The sequence below is a fragment of the Puma concolor genome, chromosome B1, assembly GCF_028749965.1.
Source record: "Puma concolor isolate L17-30 chromosome B1, mPumCon1.1.hap2, whole genome shotgun sequence".
In the NCBI taxonomy this organism is placed as follows: Eukaryota; Metazoa; Chordata; class Mammalia; order Carnivora; family Felidae; genus Puma; species Puma concolor.
The window spans coordinates 43,713,002-43,732,344 of record NC_141670.1 but is presented as its reverse complement, the minus strand read 5'-3'; the positions used below and the strand labels follow the sequence as shown (position 1 = coordinate 43,732,344).

At 36.5% G+C, this 19,343-nt stretch overlaps 1 protein-coding gene across 2 annotated transcripts in view; it reads left to right on the top strand.

The window, feature by feature from the left end:
* LOC112858926 (disintegrin and metalloproteinase domain-containing protein 5-like) overlaps window positions 1–8,340 on the top strand; it is a 141,417-nt gene extending 133,077 nt beyond the window's left edge. For both annotated transcript variants that reach the window (XM_086703653.1, XM_086703652.1), the window contains one exon: window positions 8,187–8,340. In XM_086703653.1, the coding sequence (XP_086559779.1) occupies window positions 8,187–8,199 (13 nt within the window). In that variant the 3' untranslated portion in view covers window positions 8,200–8,340. The remainder of the gene's footprint in view (window positions 1–8,186) is intronic.
* The last annotated feature ends 11,003 nt before the right edge of the window (window positions 8,341–19,343 follow it).

Sequence of the window (19,343 nt, the reverse complement as noted above, 5' to 3'; positions counted from 1 at the left end):
CAGGTAATAAAATTGCATATTTTTAAAATCTTTTGGACATTAGAAAAAAAGATAATAATAGTGATAAGTTAAAATCAATAAATTTAAATTTTTAGATGAAATATATGTACTTTCCAAAAACATATCTTTCCCAAAGTAGAATAGAGAAAAAAATGCAAATATGAATAAGTCTTTCCCATTAAATATCTGGAAACTGTCACTTAAAACTTTCTCACAAAGTTGATACTTGGGCATATTGTTTTCATGGCATGCAACAGGAACAAAAAAACCAAGATAAATTAAGCCAGCACTTCCTTAATCACGTTATCTTATATTGCATTGGCCAAACAAGTCACAATACCAAACTCAATGAGGGGATGTGTGTGATATACTCCACCCACTCTAATAGGAGATACTAAAAGGCCACATGGCAAAGAGCATGGATGAATAGACATATACCAGAAAAAGAATGAAGACATGGGAAAGTAATTCAAACCATTATATCTTTCAAATATTTAAAAAAGAAGTAATACCTGTCTTACACTAGTCATCTGGAGAATATAAAAAGAAGCATATCCCACGTTTCTCCATGTGGCCAGACTAACTTTAATACCAAAACTTGACAAAAGCTCTACTAGAAAGGAAAATTATAAATCACTTTCTGATTAAAGATGCAGCAATTTTAAATAAAACATTTCCAAGTAAATCTAGTTAGCATTGTAAAAGATAAATAGCCATGGAGGGGAAGGGTGAACTAATAATGATAAGTTCATTTAAAATTAGAAAGCCAATATAATATAATTTACCATATTGATAGAAGAGAACAATTATGTGATCATTTCTATAGGTGAAGAAAAAAATAGCCTTTCACTATAAAATGCCCACTTAACCAGTGATAGAAGGAGGCTATTGCAATTTGGTAAAGGAAATTTGAAACAAGAAAATATACAGCAAACATTCCAGTTAATGCTGAAATTGTGAATGTTTACCCCTGAGATCAGGAACATATTTCACAATTGTATTCTTTTTCAACATTGTATGGGTGATCCTAGCCAGGAAAATAAGGTAAGAAAAAAAAGTAGAAAGATTGGAAATAAAGAATGAATAATGTCATTGTTTGTAGATAATATGACTGTGTACATAGAAAAGTCTAAGAAATTACAAACAAATTAGAATTAATAAATGAATTTAAGGTGCCTGTATACAAGGCCAATATATAATCAGTTTTTTTAATGTTTGTTTGTTTATTTATTTATTTATTTATTTGAGAGAGAGAGAGACAGAGAGCCCACAAGTAGGGGAGGTCAGAGAGAGAAACACAGAATGTGAAGCAAGCTCCAGGCTCTGAGCTGTCAGCACAGGGCCCAATGCAGGGATTGACCTCATAAAGCCCGAGATCATGACCTGAACTGAAGTGGGCTGCTAAACCGACCAGGCACCCCAAGATTTTATTTTTAAGTAATTTCTATAACCAGTGTGTAGGGGGGGACAGAGGATCTGAAGTGGACTCCATGCTGACAGGCTGACATCTGCAAGCCCGATGTGGGGCTCGAACCAACGAACAGTGAGATCTTGACCTGAGTCAAAGTCGTATGTTCAACTTGACTGAGCCACCCAGGCACCCCAATATAAAATCAACTTTAACTTTATACATACACAAGCAACAAACAATGAGAAAATTAAAATTGAAAAATGCAACTATATATACTTTGTGTATGTGTGTATGTGAGAGAGAGAGACAGACAGACAGATACAGAGACAGACATACATGGGAATGTATTCAGTGAGAATATGAAAGAGATTTATACTTGAAATACGAAATATTGCTGAGAATTTTAAGAAGACCTAAATCAATTGAGGAACATGGTGTGTTCAATATTTTAAGATATAATTTTTTCCCAAATTGATCTATAGATTTAATGCAATCCTAAAATAAAAATCTTGACATTATTTTTGATGGAAAATTATAAAATGATTGTAAAATTTTTGTGAAAATAGAAATATAATAACATAATGTTGAAGATGAAAGAAAAAGAAAACTTTCACTGCTTAATATCAACACTTTCTATTCAGTGATCCATTAATTCTTGTTTTGTGTGTGAGGTAGTGATAAAAGTTTATTTTTCCCATATAGATATATAATTGATCCACAATTGTTCAAAAGAACATTCTTCTCTCCACCACATAGCAGTGGCGCCTTAAGAGTGGAATCTCTATTTTTTTTTGTTGGTTCCAAAAACAGACCCACAATATACACGTGTCTTATTTACTCTTGTTTTTAATTTTTTAAAAACATTTATTCCTTTTTTTAGAGACAGAGAGACAGTGTGAGCAGGGGAAGGACAGAGAAAGAGGGAGACAGAGAATCCAAAGCAAGTGCCAGGCTCTGAGCTGTCAGCGCAGAGCCCGACGTAGGGCTTGAACTCACAAACTGTGAGATCATAACCTGAGCCAAAGTCAGATGCTTAAACCACTTGAGCCATCCAGGCACCCCATGTCTTATTTACTCTTAAGTATAGTTGGCTATATTTATATTAGAAAAATATATGTTAAGTCAAAACCTGTCACAAGAAACACAGGTCATACATTATTTACACTATATGATGATAAAAAGGATTAATTCACCAGAAATATATATATATATGTATATATATATATGTATATACATATATACATATATGTATGTATACATATAATATATGTATATATATGTGTATATATATATATGCACCCCACATCAGAGCATCTAAATATATAAAGCAAACGTTGATAGATATGAACAGAGAAAGCCATAGACAGCTATACAGTAAAAGTAGGAGACTGCAGTATCTCACTTTCAATAATAGAACATCCACACAGCAAATCAACTTAAAAAGAACACCCTTGAGCAACCCTATAGACCAATGGGACCTAATAGACATATATGGAACTGTCTACCCAACAGTAGCAGAATATAAATTCTTAAGTGTACATGAAATATTCTTTAGTATAGATGAAGTATTAGTTGACAAAAGAAATCCTAACAAATTAAGAAAATTTATGTCATACCAGGTATCTTTTCTGACCACAATGGAATGAAACTAGAGATCAGTAGCAGAAGGAAAACTGGAATATTTACAAAAATGTAGAAATTAAACAGTACATTCTTGAAAAACCAATGAAGAAGAAATAAGAAGGAAATTAGAAAACTTTCTTTTGGAATATTTTTTAAGAAAATATCTTGAGACAAATGAAAATGAAGACACAGCATACCAAAACACAGCTTAGGGAAGCCTGGGTGGCTCAGTTGACTGGTTAAGTGTCAGACTTCAGCTCAGGTCATGATCTCACAGTTCATGGGTTCTAGCTCCACATCCAGCTCTGTGCTGACAGCTCAGAGCCTGGAGCCTGCTTCTGATTCTGTGTCTCCCTCTGTCTCTCTGCCCCTCCCCCACTCAGGCGCGCGCGCGCACTCTCTCTCTCTCTCTCTCTCTCTCTCTCTCTCTCTCAAAACTAAATAAACATTAAAAACAATTTTAAAAAGTAGTGCTTAGAGGGAAGTTTATATCAATAAAGGCCTACTTTTTTTAAAAAGTAGAAAGATCTCAAATAACAACCTAATTTTACATATCGAGAAATGAGAAAAAGAAGAACAAACTAAAGCCCAAAGTTAGCAGAAGGAAGGAAATAATAGAGATTAGAGCAGATAATAACAAAATAAAGAATAGAGCAGTTGGGGTGCCCGGGTGACTCAGTCAGTTGTGTCCGACTTTGGCTCAGGTCATGATCTTGCAGTTCGTGAGTTTGAGCCCTGGGCTTTGTGCTCAACAGCTCGGAGCCTGGAGCCTGCTTCAGATTCTGTGTCTCCCTGTCTCTCTGCTCCTCCTGCATTCTCTCTCTCTCTCTCTCTCTCTCTTTTAAGAATAAACAAATATTAAAAAAATGTTTTTTAAAGAATAGAAAAGCAATTGAAAAAATCAACAAAAGCACTGTTTTTTAAATGAAAATTAATTAAACTTTAGCTAGACTAACACAAAAAGAGAGAAGACTAATATGAATAAAATCAGAAATGAGAGAGCAGACATTACAACTGGTGCTACAAAAATAAAAAGAATCATAAAAAATTATTATGAACAATTACATACCAACAAACTGGAAAACCTGAAAGAAGTGAATAAATTTCTAAAAACACACAGCTAACCAAGGTTAAATTATGAAGAAATAGAAAGTGAACAGATCAATAACTAGTAAGAAGTTTGAACCAGTAATCAAAAACCTCCCAGCAAATAAAGTCCAGGATAGACTGGCTTTACTGGTGAACTCTACCAAACATTTAAGGAATAATTAATGCCAATCTTCCTCAAACTCTTCCAAGATATTGAAGAAGAGGGAACACTTTCAATCTCATTTTATGAGGCCAGCATTACCCTGACACCAAAACCATACAAGGACACCACAAGAAAAGAAAACCATAGGCTAATATCTGTGACTGGTATAGATGCAAAAGTCCTCAGCAAAATACTAGCAAAGTTCAACAGCACATTAAAGGATCATCCCCATAACAAAGTGATATCACATGGTTGTAAGGATGGTCCGACATACAAAAATTAATCAATGTGATATCTCACATTAACAAAATGAAGAATAAAAAATGGCAGGGTCATTTCAATGCATACAGAAAAGGCATTTGACAAAATTGAAAACATTTTTATGATACAGACTTTTAACAAATTAGGTGGAAGGAGATTACTTCAATATAATAAAGGCCATATATGCAAAGCTCACAGCTAATATCATACTCAACAGTGAAAAACTTACCACCACATCTTACTAAATCTAGTAGTGGAAGCTCTAGCCAGGACAGTTAAGCAACAAAAAGAAAATAATTTCTGATTTAGATGATTTATTTCTGATTTATTTCTAAATCAGAAAAGGAAGAAGTAAAATTGTTCCTGTTTGCAGGTGACATGATTTTATATTTTGAAAACCCTAAAAATGCAATAGGATCTGCTGAAAAATAAAATACTTAGGAATAAACTTAAGTAGGATGGTGAAAGACTTGCGTATTGATAACTGCGAGACATTGATGCCAGAAGTTAAGTAACACACAAATGAGAAGACATTATAGGTTTTTGATTGAAAGAATTCATACTGTTAAAATGTCCATACTACCCAAAGTTATCTGCAAATTTGATAACATTTCTATGGTATTTTTGACAGAAATACAAAAAACAATTCTAAAACTCATGTGGAACCACAAAGTACCCTGAAGAGCCAAAACATGCTGAGAAAGAAGAACAAAGCTGGAAGCCTCACACTTCCTGATCTCAAAACATACAGATGACCCTTGAACAACATGAGTTTGAACTGTGTGGGTCCACTCACACACAATGTTTAAATAAATACAGTATAGTGCTGTAAATGTATTTTCTCTTCTTTATGATATTCTTAATCTTTAGCTTACTTATTAATACAGTATATAATATATATATAAATTGAAGAAGAGGGAACACTTTTATGAGGCCAGCATTGGCTGTTTTAATTGACTGTTTTTATTGACTGTTTATATTTTAATTGACTGTTTATATTATCAGTAAGGCTTCCAGTCAACAGTAGCCTATTAGTAGTTAATTTTCAGGGAAGTCAAAAGTTATACACAGATTTTTAACTGCATGGGGGGTTGGTGCTCCTAATCCCTGTATTGTTCAAGGGTCAACTGCATTGCAAAGCTACTATAATCCAACAGTATGGTGCTCATATAAATACAGATACAGACCAATGGAACAGAATAGAGGGCTCAGACATCAACTCATGCATATATATATATATATATATATATATATATATATAGTCAACTGATCTTTGAAAAAAGTGCTGAGAATACACAATGGGGAAGAGAGTCTCTTTGAGAAATGGTGCTGGGAAAACCTGTAGGATATCCACATATAAAAGAATGAAATTTGACCCTTTCTTTACACCATACACAAAACAATTCAAAATGGATTAAACACTCAAATGTAAGACCTGAAACTGTAAAACTCCTAGAAGAAAACTTAGGGGAAAATCTTCATGACATTAGCCTTGGCAGTGATTTATGGGGTTGCTTATTTTCAAAAAACATTTTTTTGTATTTTTAATGTACTATCAAATTTTATTAAAATATATAGGATACTTTGGTAAGTATACAAGTTAAAGAGAAGTTTCTCAAAATCACAGTATTCAAGAAAAATTTCCTTTAACAATATAGATGCATATCTTCTTAAATGTTTTTCTAAGCAAAACATACATATACTTTTTTTTTTACTTAGAGACTATTATGGACAACTTTTAATATCTGAAGATATAGGTCTATGTCATCATTTTGTGACATATAGTATTCAATTTAAAAATGAAAAATAACTCATTTTAAAAATCTATCATTATGAATATTTAGACTACTTCCAGTTTTTCATTGTTGCAAACACCCTGTAATAAACATTATTATATAAATATACCTTTTAGAGCAATTGTCCAATTATAGTCTCAGAATAAATCCCTATAAGAGAAATTTATCAAAACATAAATATAATATATACACTATCATTGTCTTTGATACCTATCGCCAGATTACCTAGTTGTAGTGATAACCACCAATCCATTATATCAGGTTGTAACTTTTATAAGTTAGTTACTATTAAGTAGTCAGTTGCATATGTGAATGGTATACTTTCTGAACTATAGAATAACTTAAATTTTAGTTTATTTTTCTATCTTATTGAATTTTCTGTTACTTTCCACTGTGTCATTTAGTAATGAGCTATTTCTATAACAAGTGCAGCACAAATATAAAATACACAATACAGGGGTGCCTGGATAGTTCAGTCAGTTAAGTGGCAGACTCTTGGTTTTGGCTCAGGTCATGATCTCATGGTTTGTGAGTTTGAGCCTCGGGTAGGGCTTGCGCTGATAGCATGGAGCCTGGTTGGGATTCTGTCTCTCCCTCTCACTCTCTCTCTCTCTGTCTCAAAATAAATAAATAAACTTAAAAAAAAGAGAAAATACACAACATACTTATCTGAGATTACAGGAATTTTTGAGACTTTCTTTATATGAGAGATGCTTAGTGTATTTTTACCCTCTCCCATCTCTCATTGCACTGGTTTTTGTTATGTAAATTGGAATTTTAGACCTAGCCTACCATTAATAAATTCCCGTTTTTAAAACATGCCTTATTTTGGTTCCAGAATTTTTGTCATTTTCAATTTTGTACTGAAGTTTTCAACAAACATTTTGACTTTATTTTATGCTTAACTGGTTTCATTTTTCATTATAAAGGGTGATATTTAGATTTTAATTACATTAAGATCCTTTTCCATCCAGAGACATTGGTATTCCCAAATCTTACCTTGACTGTCCTTTCTTTCTTTTTTTAATGTTTATTTTTTTTCTCTTGAGAGAGAGAGAGAAAGGGAGAGAGAGAGAGACAGAGAGACAGAAAGAGAGAGAGGGAGACACAGAATCCAAAGTAGGCTCCAGACTCTGAGCTTTCTGCATGGAGTCGGATGCTGGGCTCGAACTCATGAACTATGAGATCATGACCTGAGCAGAAGTTGGTTGCCCAACAAACTGAGCCATCCAGGTGCCCCTTGACAGTCCTTTCTTAATTCATTCAATAAATTGTATCTGTATGTGAGTATGTGAATCATTCTGGTTCTTATGACAATTGATACAAGCAATAAACATTCATTTCAAAAATACAGGTATGCAAAAGAATGAAACAGTGATCATTAATTTTAGCACCCAGGATGATTATTGTTAAAATATTTTAATATATAGTTGCACACATGTGTGTGTGCATATATATTGGTGTTTTTATATTTTACCAAATGTGATTGTACTTAGAATTATTGCAATTTTTTTCTTTTTTATTCTAAATTAAAATTCATATATTTAGAATGGAAATTTCAAAGTACTTTGTTTTATTGACCTAAAAAGTTTCTGAACATAGGCAAATGAACAACATAAAGAATTTTAGGAATTCTTTAATTCCTGCTTCTATTACAAAACTAAGAGTATTTGCAGTTGAGGTAACAAATAATTGATTTTCTGGAATTAATTTTTACTTCCCTGATCCTTTCCCTTCAGTTAATTATAACCTTCAAGTTATTTGTGTTAGGGCTTGAAAAAAAGAGAAAAAAGCACCACTGGCATTTTGTTTGTGTTATATTCTATTTTGTTTTCTCTTGCAGCAACAGTCTGTAACAACATTGGCCTGGAGAAAGGACATTACCAAAGAAATCCTCAGAAACTGAACTAAACCAAGAAGGGAAAAATAATTTCACCCTCAACTCTGTTGGCACTACTGACGGTTTAAAGTATGAAATAATAAATCATCAGCACTTGCATCACCAAAATTATGTCTGATGTTTTATTTGTATTTTCAGTCTCAGCTTCCACCCTATGTACTCCAACATGAATCCATCAGAGGCTCTGAATCAGGTGAAAGCAGCCTAAGACCCTCATCTCATGAAGCCAAGAGGGCCTGCCAGTTCACTCTCAAGAGTGAAGTATACAGTGTCGCGTTTTTCCCTTAGGCTCCTTAGGTTGACCCGAGTCTTCTTTCCTCAGTCCAACCTCCCTTCTTCTCTTCAGAGCTCCTGGCTTTCAGCTAGCCTGTGACTTGCCCCAGTGGCACTTATAAAGATAGGATCCAAATTCAATCCAATGCTTCTCTCTTTGAAAGCTATATACATGCTTGAGCCTGTTGAGACTCCTATTTACCAAGAGCAGATTTACTGTAGAGCTAAGGAAGCAAAAGCATCAGGGCCACTTACTTACATAGGGCTCTTTTCAAAGTCAGGACCCAATTTTATATTCTCTTTTTCAGAGATAGTTCATCAAATTTGATAGAGTTTGGGCCCTACAGAATCTGAATTTTCCTCTTTGCCCCAACCTTGGCAGTGGTGTGCTGGAGCCAGTTCGTACCAGCTTACAAGAATTCATTACTAAAATTTGAGAAATTTTGCTCTCATATAAAAAGACAACAAATTTTCGGGGCGCCTGAGTGGCTCTGTTGGGTTAAGCGTCCGACTTTGGCTCAGGTCATGATCTCATGGTTTGTGACTTCAAACCCCGAGTCGGGCTCTGGGCTGATAGCTCAGAGCCTGGAGCCCGCTTTGGATTCTGTGTCTCCCTCTGTATGCCCCTCTGCTGCTTGCACTCTGTCTCTCGCATTGTCTCAGAAATAAATATTAAAAAAAATTTTTAAAAAGACAATACATTTTGGTGAAGATGTGGAGAAATTGGAACTGTTGCCCACTGTTGGTGGGAATGCAAAATGGTGCAGCTCTTATAGGAAAAAGTATGGTAGTTTTGGTATGGTAGAAAAGTATGGTAGAAAACTACCATATGATCCGGCAAAGATGGAGAAAAATCAGTTTGCTTTTAGATTAGAAAAGGGAGATGGATATTGAAAATAGGAGGGTGCCACTGAAATAAAATGTTTTGCTTCCTGGAAGACCACTTCTCTATTACTCATAATTTCATACAAATTGCGTAAAAGGCCAGTGAAAAGTTGGAAATTGGGTGGTTGTGTAAAACTTTGAGGATTTAGAAAGCTTATGAAAGAAATTGAAGAAGACACAAAAAAATGGAAAAAGATTCCATGCTCCTGGATAGGAAGAACAAATATTGTTAAAATATCGATACTACCCAAAGCAATCTACATATTCAATGCAATACCGATCAAAGTAACACCAGTATTCTTCACAGAACTAGAACAAATAATCCTAAAATTTGTATGGAGCCAGAAAAGACCCCAAATAGCCAAAGCAATCTTGAAAAAGAAAACCAAAGCAGGAGGCATCACAATCCCAGACTTCAAGCTATACTACAAAGCTGTAATCATCAAGACAGTATGGTACTGGCACAAGAACAGACACTCAGATCAATGGAACAGAATAGAAAACCCAGAAATGGACCCACAAACGTATGGCTAACTAATCTTTGACAAAGCAGGAAAGAATATCCAATGGAATAAAGACAGTCTCTTCAGCAAGTGGTGCTGGAAAAACTGGACAGTGACATGCAGAAGAATGAACCTGGACCACTTTCTTACACCATACACAAAAATAAACTCAAAATGGATGAAATACCTCAATGTAAGACAGGAAGCCATCAAAATCCTCAAGGAGAAAGCAGGCAAAAACTTCTTTGATCTTGCCCGCAGCAACTTCTTACTCCACACGTCTCTGGAGGCAAGGGAAACAAAAGCAAAAATGAACTACTGGGACCTCATCAAAATAAAAAGCTTCTGCACAGCGAAGGAAACAATCAGCAAAACTAAAAGGCAACCGACAGAATGGGAGAAGATATTTGCAAATGACCTATCAGATAAATGTTTAATATCCAAAATCTGTAAAGAACTTATCCAACTCAACACCGAAAAAACAAATAATCCAGTGAAGAAATGGGCAAAAGACATGAATAGACACTTCTCCAAGGAAGACATCCAGATGGTCAACTGGCACATGAAAAAATGCTCAACATCACTCATCATCAGGGAAATACAAATCAAAACCACAATGAGATACCACCTCACACCTGTCAGAAAGGCTCACATTAATAACTCAGGCAACAACAGATGTTGGCGAGGTTGTGGAGAAAAAAGATCTCTTTTGCATTGTTTGTGGGAATGCAAACTGGTACAGCCACTCTGGATAACAGTATGGAGGTTCCTCAAAAAGCTAAAAATAGAACTACCCTACACCCAGCAATTGCACTACTAGGTATTTATCCAAGGGATACAGGTGTGCTGTTTCGAAGGGACACATGCACCCCCATGTTTATAGCAGCACTATCAACAATAGCCAAAGTATGGAAAGAGCCCAAATGTCCATTGATGGATGAATGGATAAAGAAGAAGTGGTATATATATACAATGGTATATATATACAACGGCAATCAAAAAGAATGAAATCTTGCCATTTGCAACTACATGGATGGAACTGGAGGGTATTATGCTAAGTGAAATTAGAGAAAGACAAAACTCACATGACTTCACTCATATGAGGACTTTAAGAGACTAAAACAGACGAAAATAAGGGAAGGGAAACAAAAATAATATAAAAACAGGGAGGGGGACAAAACAGAAGAGACTCATAGATATGGAGAACAAATTAAAGGTTACGTGAGGGGTTGTGGGTGGAGGGATGGGCTAAATGGGTAAGGGGCACTAAGGAATCTACTCCTGAAATCATTGTTGCACTATATGCTAACTAATTTGGATGTAAATTTTAAAAAATAAAAAATAAAGTTAAATTATAAAAAATAACTTTGAGGATTTTTATTCCTATTTAGGAAACACAGGGCTTAGTAGTTCTGTATCAGTCAAAATATGTGCTGTTACTCAGATATATTTTCGTATGAAGTCATTTAATAGTAAATGTAAATTTTCAAATCAAAATGTAAAACCATTTCCTCATTGCTTATTGCACACAGGCTTTGATCCCTGACATTTTTCTGGAATCACTCTGGAAAAATTCCCTTATCTCTACAGTGTTAAATTCTATGGATTCATCTCAGTCCTCTTTTTCTGTTTTTGTTTATTTGTTAGTTTGTTTATAATTGATTATTCCTCATTTAAAATTTGTTCCTTCTTTCATTTCTGAAACATTTCATCTCTTCTGACTCCTAGTTGCACATCTACCTCTGAGAATTCTTTCTCAATGTACTTTGTTACCATCCATTTATTTTTCCTTAAATATTGATGTTATTCGCCCTTGACTTCCATCTCTTTTCATTGTACACCTGCAGTTCATAACTAACTGTGTGCATCATTCTACCTGGGGAGATTTTGCAAAATCCTTATTCTGAAAGCACCAACTCTTGAAATTTGTATCCAGTAGGATATATCTCTGATAATGCTGGTTATTCTCCTGATAGAAAATACTCTTCGTTGCTGTTAACTCAAATATATATATATATGGAGAGAGAGAGAGAGAGAGAGAGAGAGAGAGAGAGAGAGAGAGAGAATCTGAAGTGTGTGTATACACACACACACACACACACATACATACACACGCACGTATAGGTCAGTGTTTTATCTGAGTTCATATGCCAACCTAAATTCCTGGTAGCCTCATGATGAACTAGACACAGATTACCAAATTAATTCTTGTTGGTGATTGTACCTCTCCCTAAGTGTGTTATGCAAGGTCATTTTTTGATTTCCTGGGTGAAAGAAGAGCCCAACTTAGATAGGTAGAGCTCAGGACATGCAGAGTACTCACATATGGATCCCCTAGGAAAATATACAGAGCCTGCCTGCTTCTCCAGAATTATAATTAGAAACCAGGACACATTCCAAAGGAGAATGATTTCATCTATGACACTTGAGATGTTCCATACTAACATGCTCCCCTTTGACTCATAGCTTCAGCTGACCACTATTAAATGGATTCTGATGGATGGTTTATGTCATCTTGTACAGGTATGGCCCATTTTCTGGGCAGCGGAGTCTGTCCTTTATTTGATGACTAGACCTCCAGGCTTCTTCAGTCTTGCAGCTCTGTGTTCTCAGCACAGGACTCCATAGTTGCCAACAAAACTGAAGAAGGTGTGGAAAACTCCCTCCTGTCTGCTATCACTGTCAGTGATACAAAAAATGTATTCTTATGGTGGATTGGCTCAATTTAGTCACATAGTCCTAACTTCAAAGGAGGCCAGAAAAAATCAGAACTCATGGAATATTTGGTGACCATTATTGTCCCTACCACATATGAAATGGAAAAAAAATTAAGGCTGTGTGATATCTGTCATAACTGTGGCCTGCCACAGTTCCCATGATAGAAGACCTTCTAAAGAACCTTTTGACAGGGCTGCAGTCATAGATTTGACTAGATCAGCTCCTGTCACTCATAAGTCCCTATAGAATCAGTTTGCTAGTTTCTGGGTTGGATGTTAAACAAATTTCTGAGGTACACTGACAGTGGAAAAGTGCCATTGCGGTACTGACAGAGACTTTAGCCATTTTTAAAAGTTGGACACCCTGGATGCACCTAAGTATGTGCATAAGTATGTGCCATGTGTGACAGGCACAGGAATGTTCCTTACAGTCTTCTTGCTATAAGGAGCATGAGTGGTGAAGGGTCTGAGCTGCCACACTCTGAAATACACAAGTACCTTTTTGTCGAGGTCACACTGCCCATGATCTGCTCTCAACCAGTGGTGGAATGTTGATCAACATACTAAAGCAGGCATTCCTAGGAGACTTAGGACTCCTCTGACAGCTGACTCTGGCTTGAAGACTCCCCAACAGTCCTGCTGAAACTTCCTTATGTTGAATGAGCCCTCCTTAAACTATGTGAATCCTAGATTGCTGCCTTCCAGTTTTCCCTCCCTCTCTCCTCTCCTTGGGGTCAGACTTGCTTCAGTCTGCCACCTTTCTCAGCCTTTTCATCTTTCTGCCCATTTCCCACATAGTGGTCTTCCTCCTAATAAAATCTGTGCACATTTAGTCCTGTCTTGGCATCTGCTTCTCAGAAGATCCAGATTAAAACAATAACGAAAGTATTACGAGTAAATTGGTAGTATGATGTGGATTTGGTTTGGTTCATCGAATCTGGGAACAAATCAGGACAGGATCCTGGTTGGAAAAAAGGGCACAGATAGTCCCTAACACAAGGTGGCAGTATGATTCTAAAAATTTCATGGCAACCGGGAAAAGTAGCCCAGTAGAGGAGAATGTAGTGGTAGAGATGCAATTAACCAGGTTTTTAAAGTCAGTGGAGTTAGTGGATTACTGCTAAATTTTGTTAATGCCCTACAGAAGGATGATAAGAGAACTAAGGCTGTTGACAAGAAGTTACTGGCTATGCCTGTGAGCCATAGAGTATCAATGGTACTTACAAAGAGGCCTTTATCAGCCATTGTTGCCTATCAGACATAGGTGGATGGAAGGCAGAAGATCTATTTGTTACACTTCCAAGTTTAGAGACTTCTGAATACTCAAAGGAGCTCTGTTAGGCTGTGGGAAAAACCTGAGATCCTGAAAATAGGAAAGAGGACTTCTGGATGTATGCCACCGAGGATGTTGATTTTTTTCACCCACCTCCTCCACTCACTGGTTGGAAGCCACTGTGCTTGAAGATGCTGCAGAAATTTCTTCCTCACAGAACAATGGATGCCTTCACCCCTATCTCATAGGAATTTCTGATTTCTTTTTCTGACTCACAGGCCAATAATTAGGCTTAGATCCTATCAACACAGATGGTGATGTGCTGGCCAGGTGGTAATTCTTGGCTGCCAGAATCCAAGAGACCTAAATCAGCATGGGTGAAGGAGCAGCCAAGGGGACTTGACTCACAGGTAGTTTTGCGGAGAGTAAATAGAGGATTGTGGCTTTTGGATGCAAAATAGATAGGCAGCCAACTAGAGAGTTGCTTGACATCAGTAATGAAGAGAAAGCAAGAGTAGCAGGACACTGAGAATTGTTTTCCCAGTAAAAAAATCACAATACCTGAGTCCCAGTTCCCAGACCTGAACCATTTTTCAAATCTGAAACCCACTGACTGAAAACATGGTTTGGTTCCTTGTTGGTAAAACCTTCTAACTCCATGGAAAGTATAAACTGTCATGATACCTCCTGTCTTTCCCTAAAGGAAGCTGCAGCCAATTACTCAAGTGTCTGTACGCTGACAAAAGGGGACTGACATTATATTTTGAGGACAATTAGACACAAATTCTGGGTTGATATTGACATCATCAGCACCCTTGTTGGATTTGGGGCCTATGAGAACCAGGTGATAAATTGGTTCTTGGCTAAAGTTTGGCTCCAGTTGCCTCCTGGGTATATACACACCTCCAGTGGTCATTTACCCGTTCTCAAGTGCATAATTGGAACTGATACACTTGGCAGAGTAATCCCACATGGAATCCGTGATCTGTGGAGTAAAAGCTCTCCTAGTAGAAAAGACCAAAAGTAAATCTCTGACTGATACCATTTTCCCTTGGCCAAGATTGTAAATAAAAACAACATATCTTGTATGGGGACAGATGGTAGCTACACTTGTAGTGAGCAGAGCATAATGTATAGAGATGTTGAATCACCATGTTGTACTATTGAAACTAATATAACATTCTTTGTCAACTATACTCAAAAACAAAAAAACAAACAACAAACAAACAACAACAATAAAAACATATCTTTGGGGAAAGGAGATAGTGGAAATTAGTACCACTTTTAACCTGCAAGGGTGGTGGTCTCCATCATATTTTTGTTTAATTTCTCAGTCTTGTCCCAGCAAAATTGAGATGGAACCTGATAAATGATTAGACCAGTGCAGAGTTAACTAACTGTATAGTTGGCCCTTGAACAACAAGGGGTTAGGGATGCTCCACAGTTGAAAGTTCATGTGTAACTTTTTTGACTCCCCAAAAACTTTACTAAGAGCCTTCTGTTGTCCGGGAGCCTTGCCGATAACATGAATACTTGATTAATACATATTTTGTGTGTTATATGTATTATATCCTGTATCCTTACAATAAAGTAAGCTAGAGAAAAAATGTCATCAAGAAAATCATAAGGAAAAGAAAACACATTTACAGTACTATATGTATATTTATGGAAAAAAATCTGCATATCACTGGACCTGAGAAGCTCAAACTTGTGTTGTTCAAGGGTCAAGTGTATACCTAATTTCAATCAATGTGTCACATGTGGTATCATTTCTGGAGGTGATTAATAACACCTCAGGCGCATAGCATGTGGCCATTGATCTGGGGAATATATTCTTTTCCACTGAGATCAGAAATAGTTTACATTCACGTTTACATTCACTGACTGTGCTAATTCCCTGTGCAGCAGGAATAAGAAAATGAAAAATACAATACACACCAGAGGAATCTCTTCTTTCCTCAGTGTGCCTCTGGTATCCTCTAATGGCAAGGTTTAGCATCGCCTTCACTGGTAATGGATAAAATGTTTAGAATTCAATCCATTTTTGCAGAGTAGGTATTAAATAGTGAATTCAAATCTGAGAGGCAATGAATTGATAACTTGAATATGATCAGATAAAAGTGAAGGAAAAAGCCTAAGCTAGTTTATGGGTGGTTTGGCCTGGCCTTCTGAGTATAGGCCTGAAGAGTATTAAAGCATTGGGGACAAGGAGGTCTGGGGAAGAGGCATATGGGTACAAAGTGTTAATATTTTTGTATTACATATTAATGTCCACTAGAAAACATTCATTACCAAGAAAGGTACTAGAAAGAAAGTTCCCCCCAAAGGTATCATGATAGGCATATAAATGACATGGCCATGGTAGCTATATATAGGCTTGATACCATAGATTTCCACTTACTGAGGCAGACAGAGTTATTGCTGCCTCTGAATGTCAAACTTGTCAAAGGCAGAGACCAATATTAAGGTCCAATTTAGCACTTCTTTTTTTTTTTAGGAAAGTAGCTGCCACTTGGTGGCAAGTTGATCATATCAGAACTTCTTCCATCCTAGAAAGGCCAGAGTTTTCTTTTAATTTTGTTCAATTATTCATTCGCCTTTTCTACCTGCAGAGTCTTGGTTGGCACTACTGTTTATGGGATTACTGATATAACCAGTAATATAGTGGAATCCATAGGCATTAGAATCCCACATTGCATAGCATCTGACCGGGGCACCCACTTCACAGTGAAGAAGGTATGGGAATGAGCCCACGACCATGAGATCTACTGATTGTTTCTCATACTGTGCCACTTAACCTCATAGAACTCTTGAACAACTACCTAAAGGTGAAAATGAAGCACCAGCATGAAGGTGGTATTCTAAAATAATGGGATGATATCTGTGATGACTAATTTTATGAGTCAACTGACTCAAGTATAAAATGCTCAGATAGGTGGTAAAACATTACTTCTAGATATCTGAATAGAACAAAAAGGTAGACAAAGGGTGAATTTGCTCTCTCCTTGAGACACCCATCTTTTCCTGCCTTTGGACATCGGTACTCTTGTTTCTTGAGAACTCAGATCAAGGGCTTACATCATTAGCACCAAATTCTCAGCTCATCAAACTCATCAGACACTGATTATACCACCAGTTTGCCTGGTTCTCCAGCTTGCAGATGGCTGATCATGGGACTTCGTGGCTCCCATGATCACATGAAACAATTCTAAAATAAATTTCATATGTATCTTTATATATGTATATAGACATCCCATTGGTTTGGTTTCTGTGGATAACATTGACTAATACAATATCCTTAGGATGTAATATATTTATTAGTCCAGAATTCCTAATGTGTCACTAAAAGGAAGGAATATAGAATGGGAATATAGGGGTGGAAGTAGGAGTGGCCCCACCTACTTTTTTCCCAATGTCCAACTGGGGGATTTTTTTGGCTTTCTGCTCCACATTCTTGGATCTTTGGGTAAGAGATGATGATTCCCAAAGGAGGCAGGCTCTTTCCAGAAAAAAACAGCAAATTTCTAACTTTCTAACTAAAATACAAGGATCGCTGCTATCAGGGCACTTTGAACTTTTTGTGTCCAGTGACAAAAAAAGCAAAAAAAAAAAAAAAAGAAAAAAGAGTCACTGTCCTGGCAGGGACAGTGGACTCTGATTAGCAGGAGGAAGTGAGAGTGTTTTTACCCAATGGAGGCAGGGGTAACACAGTTGGAGCCCATGTGATAGACACCTGAGGGTGTCCCATTGTAACTATGAACGGATATGTTCAACAATGCTGAAATAAGGAAAGTTTGATTATTAAGGCTTCTGGCACTTCAGGATAAAGTTCTGGTTACACCATCAGGAAGCCAGGGAGACCTTCCAGGTGAGAGCTGAACAGGAGGGGAGTTTAGAAGAAGCAGTAGGTACCAGGGGTTTGGATTTCAACACATATTTTATTGTGATAAAAAATACATAACTTAAAATCTGCCCTCTTAACAAATTCTTAGTAGATAGTATTGTTAACCACAAGCACAATGTTATACATAGATCTCCAGAATGCTTTATTTTGCATGGTTGAAGTTCTATGTCCACTGAGGAGTAACTCCTCATTTTGCCCTGCCCCCAACCCCTGGCAACCACCACCACCATTTTACTCTATGCGTCTAAGTTTGACTACTGTAGATACCTAATATATAACTGGAATCATGTAGTATTTGTCCTTCTGTGACTTGCTTATTTCAATTGGCATAATTGTACTCAAGGTTGATCCATGTTATAGCATGTGACAGGATTTCTTTATATTTCACGGCTAAATAGTATTTCATTATATATATAAACCACATTTTTTTAACCCATTAATATGTTGACAGACATTTAAGTGCTACCATTGCTTCACTATTATGAACGTTGCTGCAATGAAAATGGAGTGCAAATATCTATTTGAGATCCTGATTTCAATTATTTTGAATAAATACCTAGGAAGGGGATGTCGCTCGGCCATATAGTTGTTCAATTTTCAGTTTGAGGAGGTTCGACACTGTTTTCCATAGCAGCTGCACATTTTTACATACCCACTAGCAGTGTAAAGGGGTTCCAATTCCTCCATATCCTCATCACAACTAGTCATTTTCTGAGTCTTTTTTTTTTTTTTTTTTTTTGTATGCCCATCCAAACACGTGTGAAGTAACATTTTGGTTTTGATTTACATTTCCCTGATGATTAATGATGTTGAACATCACTATTTTGCTATGGAGTTATAGGAGATTTTTGTAAGTTTTAGACATTCTTTTTTAAAAAAAAATTTTAATGTTTTACAGAGAGAGAGAGAGAGAGACAGAGAGAGAGAGAGAGAGACTGAGTGGGTGAGGGGCAGAGAGAGAAAGAGACACAGAACCTGAAGCGGCTCCAGGCTCTGAGCTGTCAGCACAGAGCCCAAACTCTGTGCTGGCTCAAACTCATGAACAGTGAGATGACCTGAGCTGAAGTTGGATGCTTAACCGACTGAGCCACACAGGCACTCTTGGACATCAATTCTTTATGATACACAGTATGAAAATATTTTCTCTCATTTTGTAGGTCACCTTTTCTTTTTTTTTTTCCATGCAGAAGCTTGCTAGTTTAATATAATCTCACTTGTTTATTTTTGCTTTTGTTGCCTGTGCTTTTGGTGTCATGGCTATGATTGCTGTTATGAAGTTTTTCCTGGAGTTAAGAAGCTACAATTTCAGGTCTTGCAATTAACTATTTAATCCACTTTGCATTGATTTTTGTGTGTGATGTCAGATAAGGGTTCACTTTCATTGCTTTGCTTGTGGATATCCAGTTTCCAAATATTATTTGTTGAAGACACTATGCTTATAGCAATGGATATTCTTGGCTCCTTTTCCAAAGATTAGTTGACTGTATAAGTGTGAGATGACTTCTGGGATCTCTATTGTGCACTATTTGTTCATGTGTTTGTCTT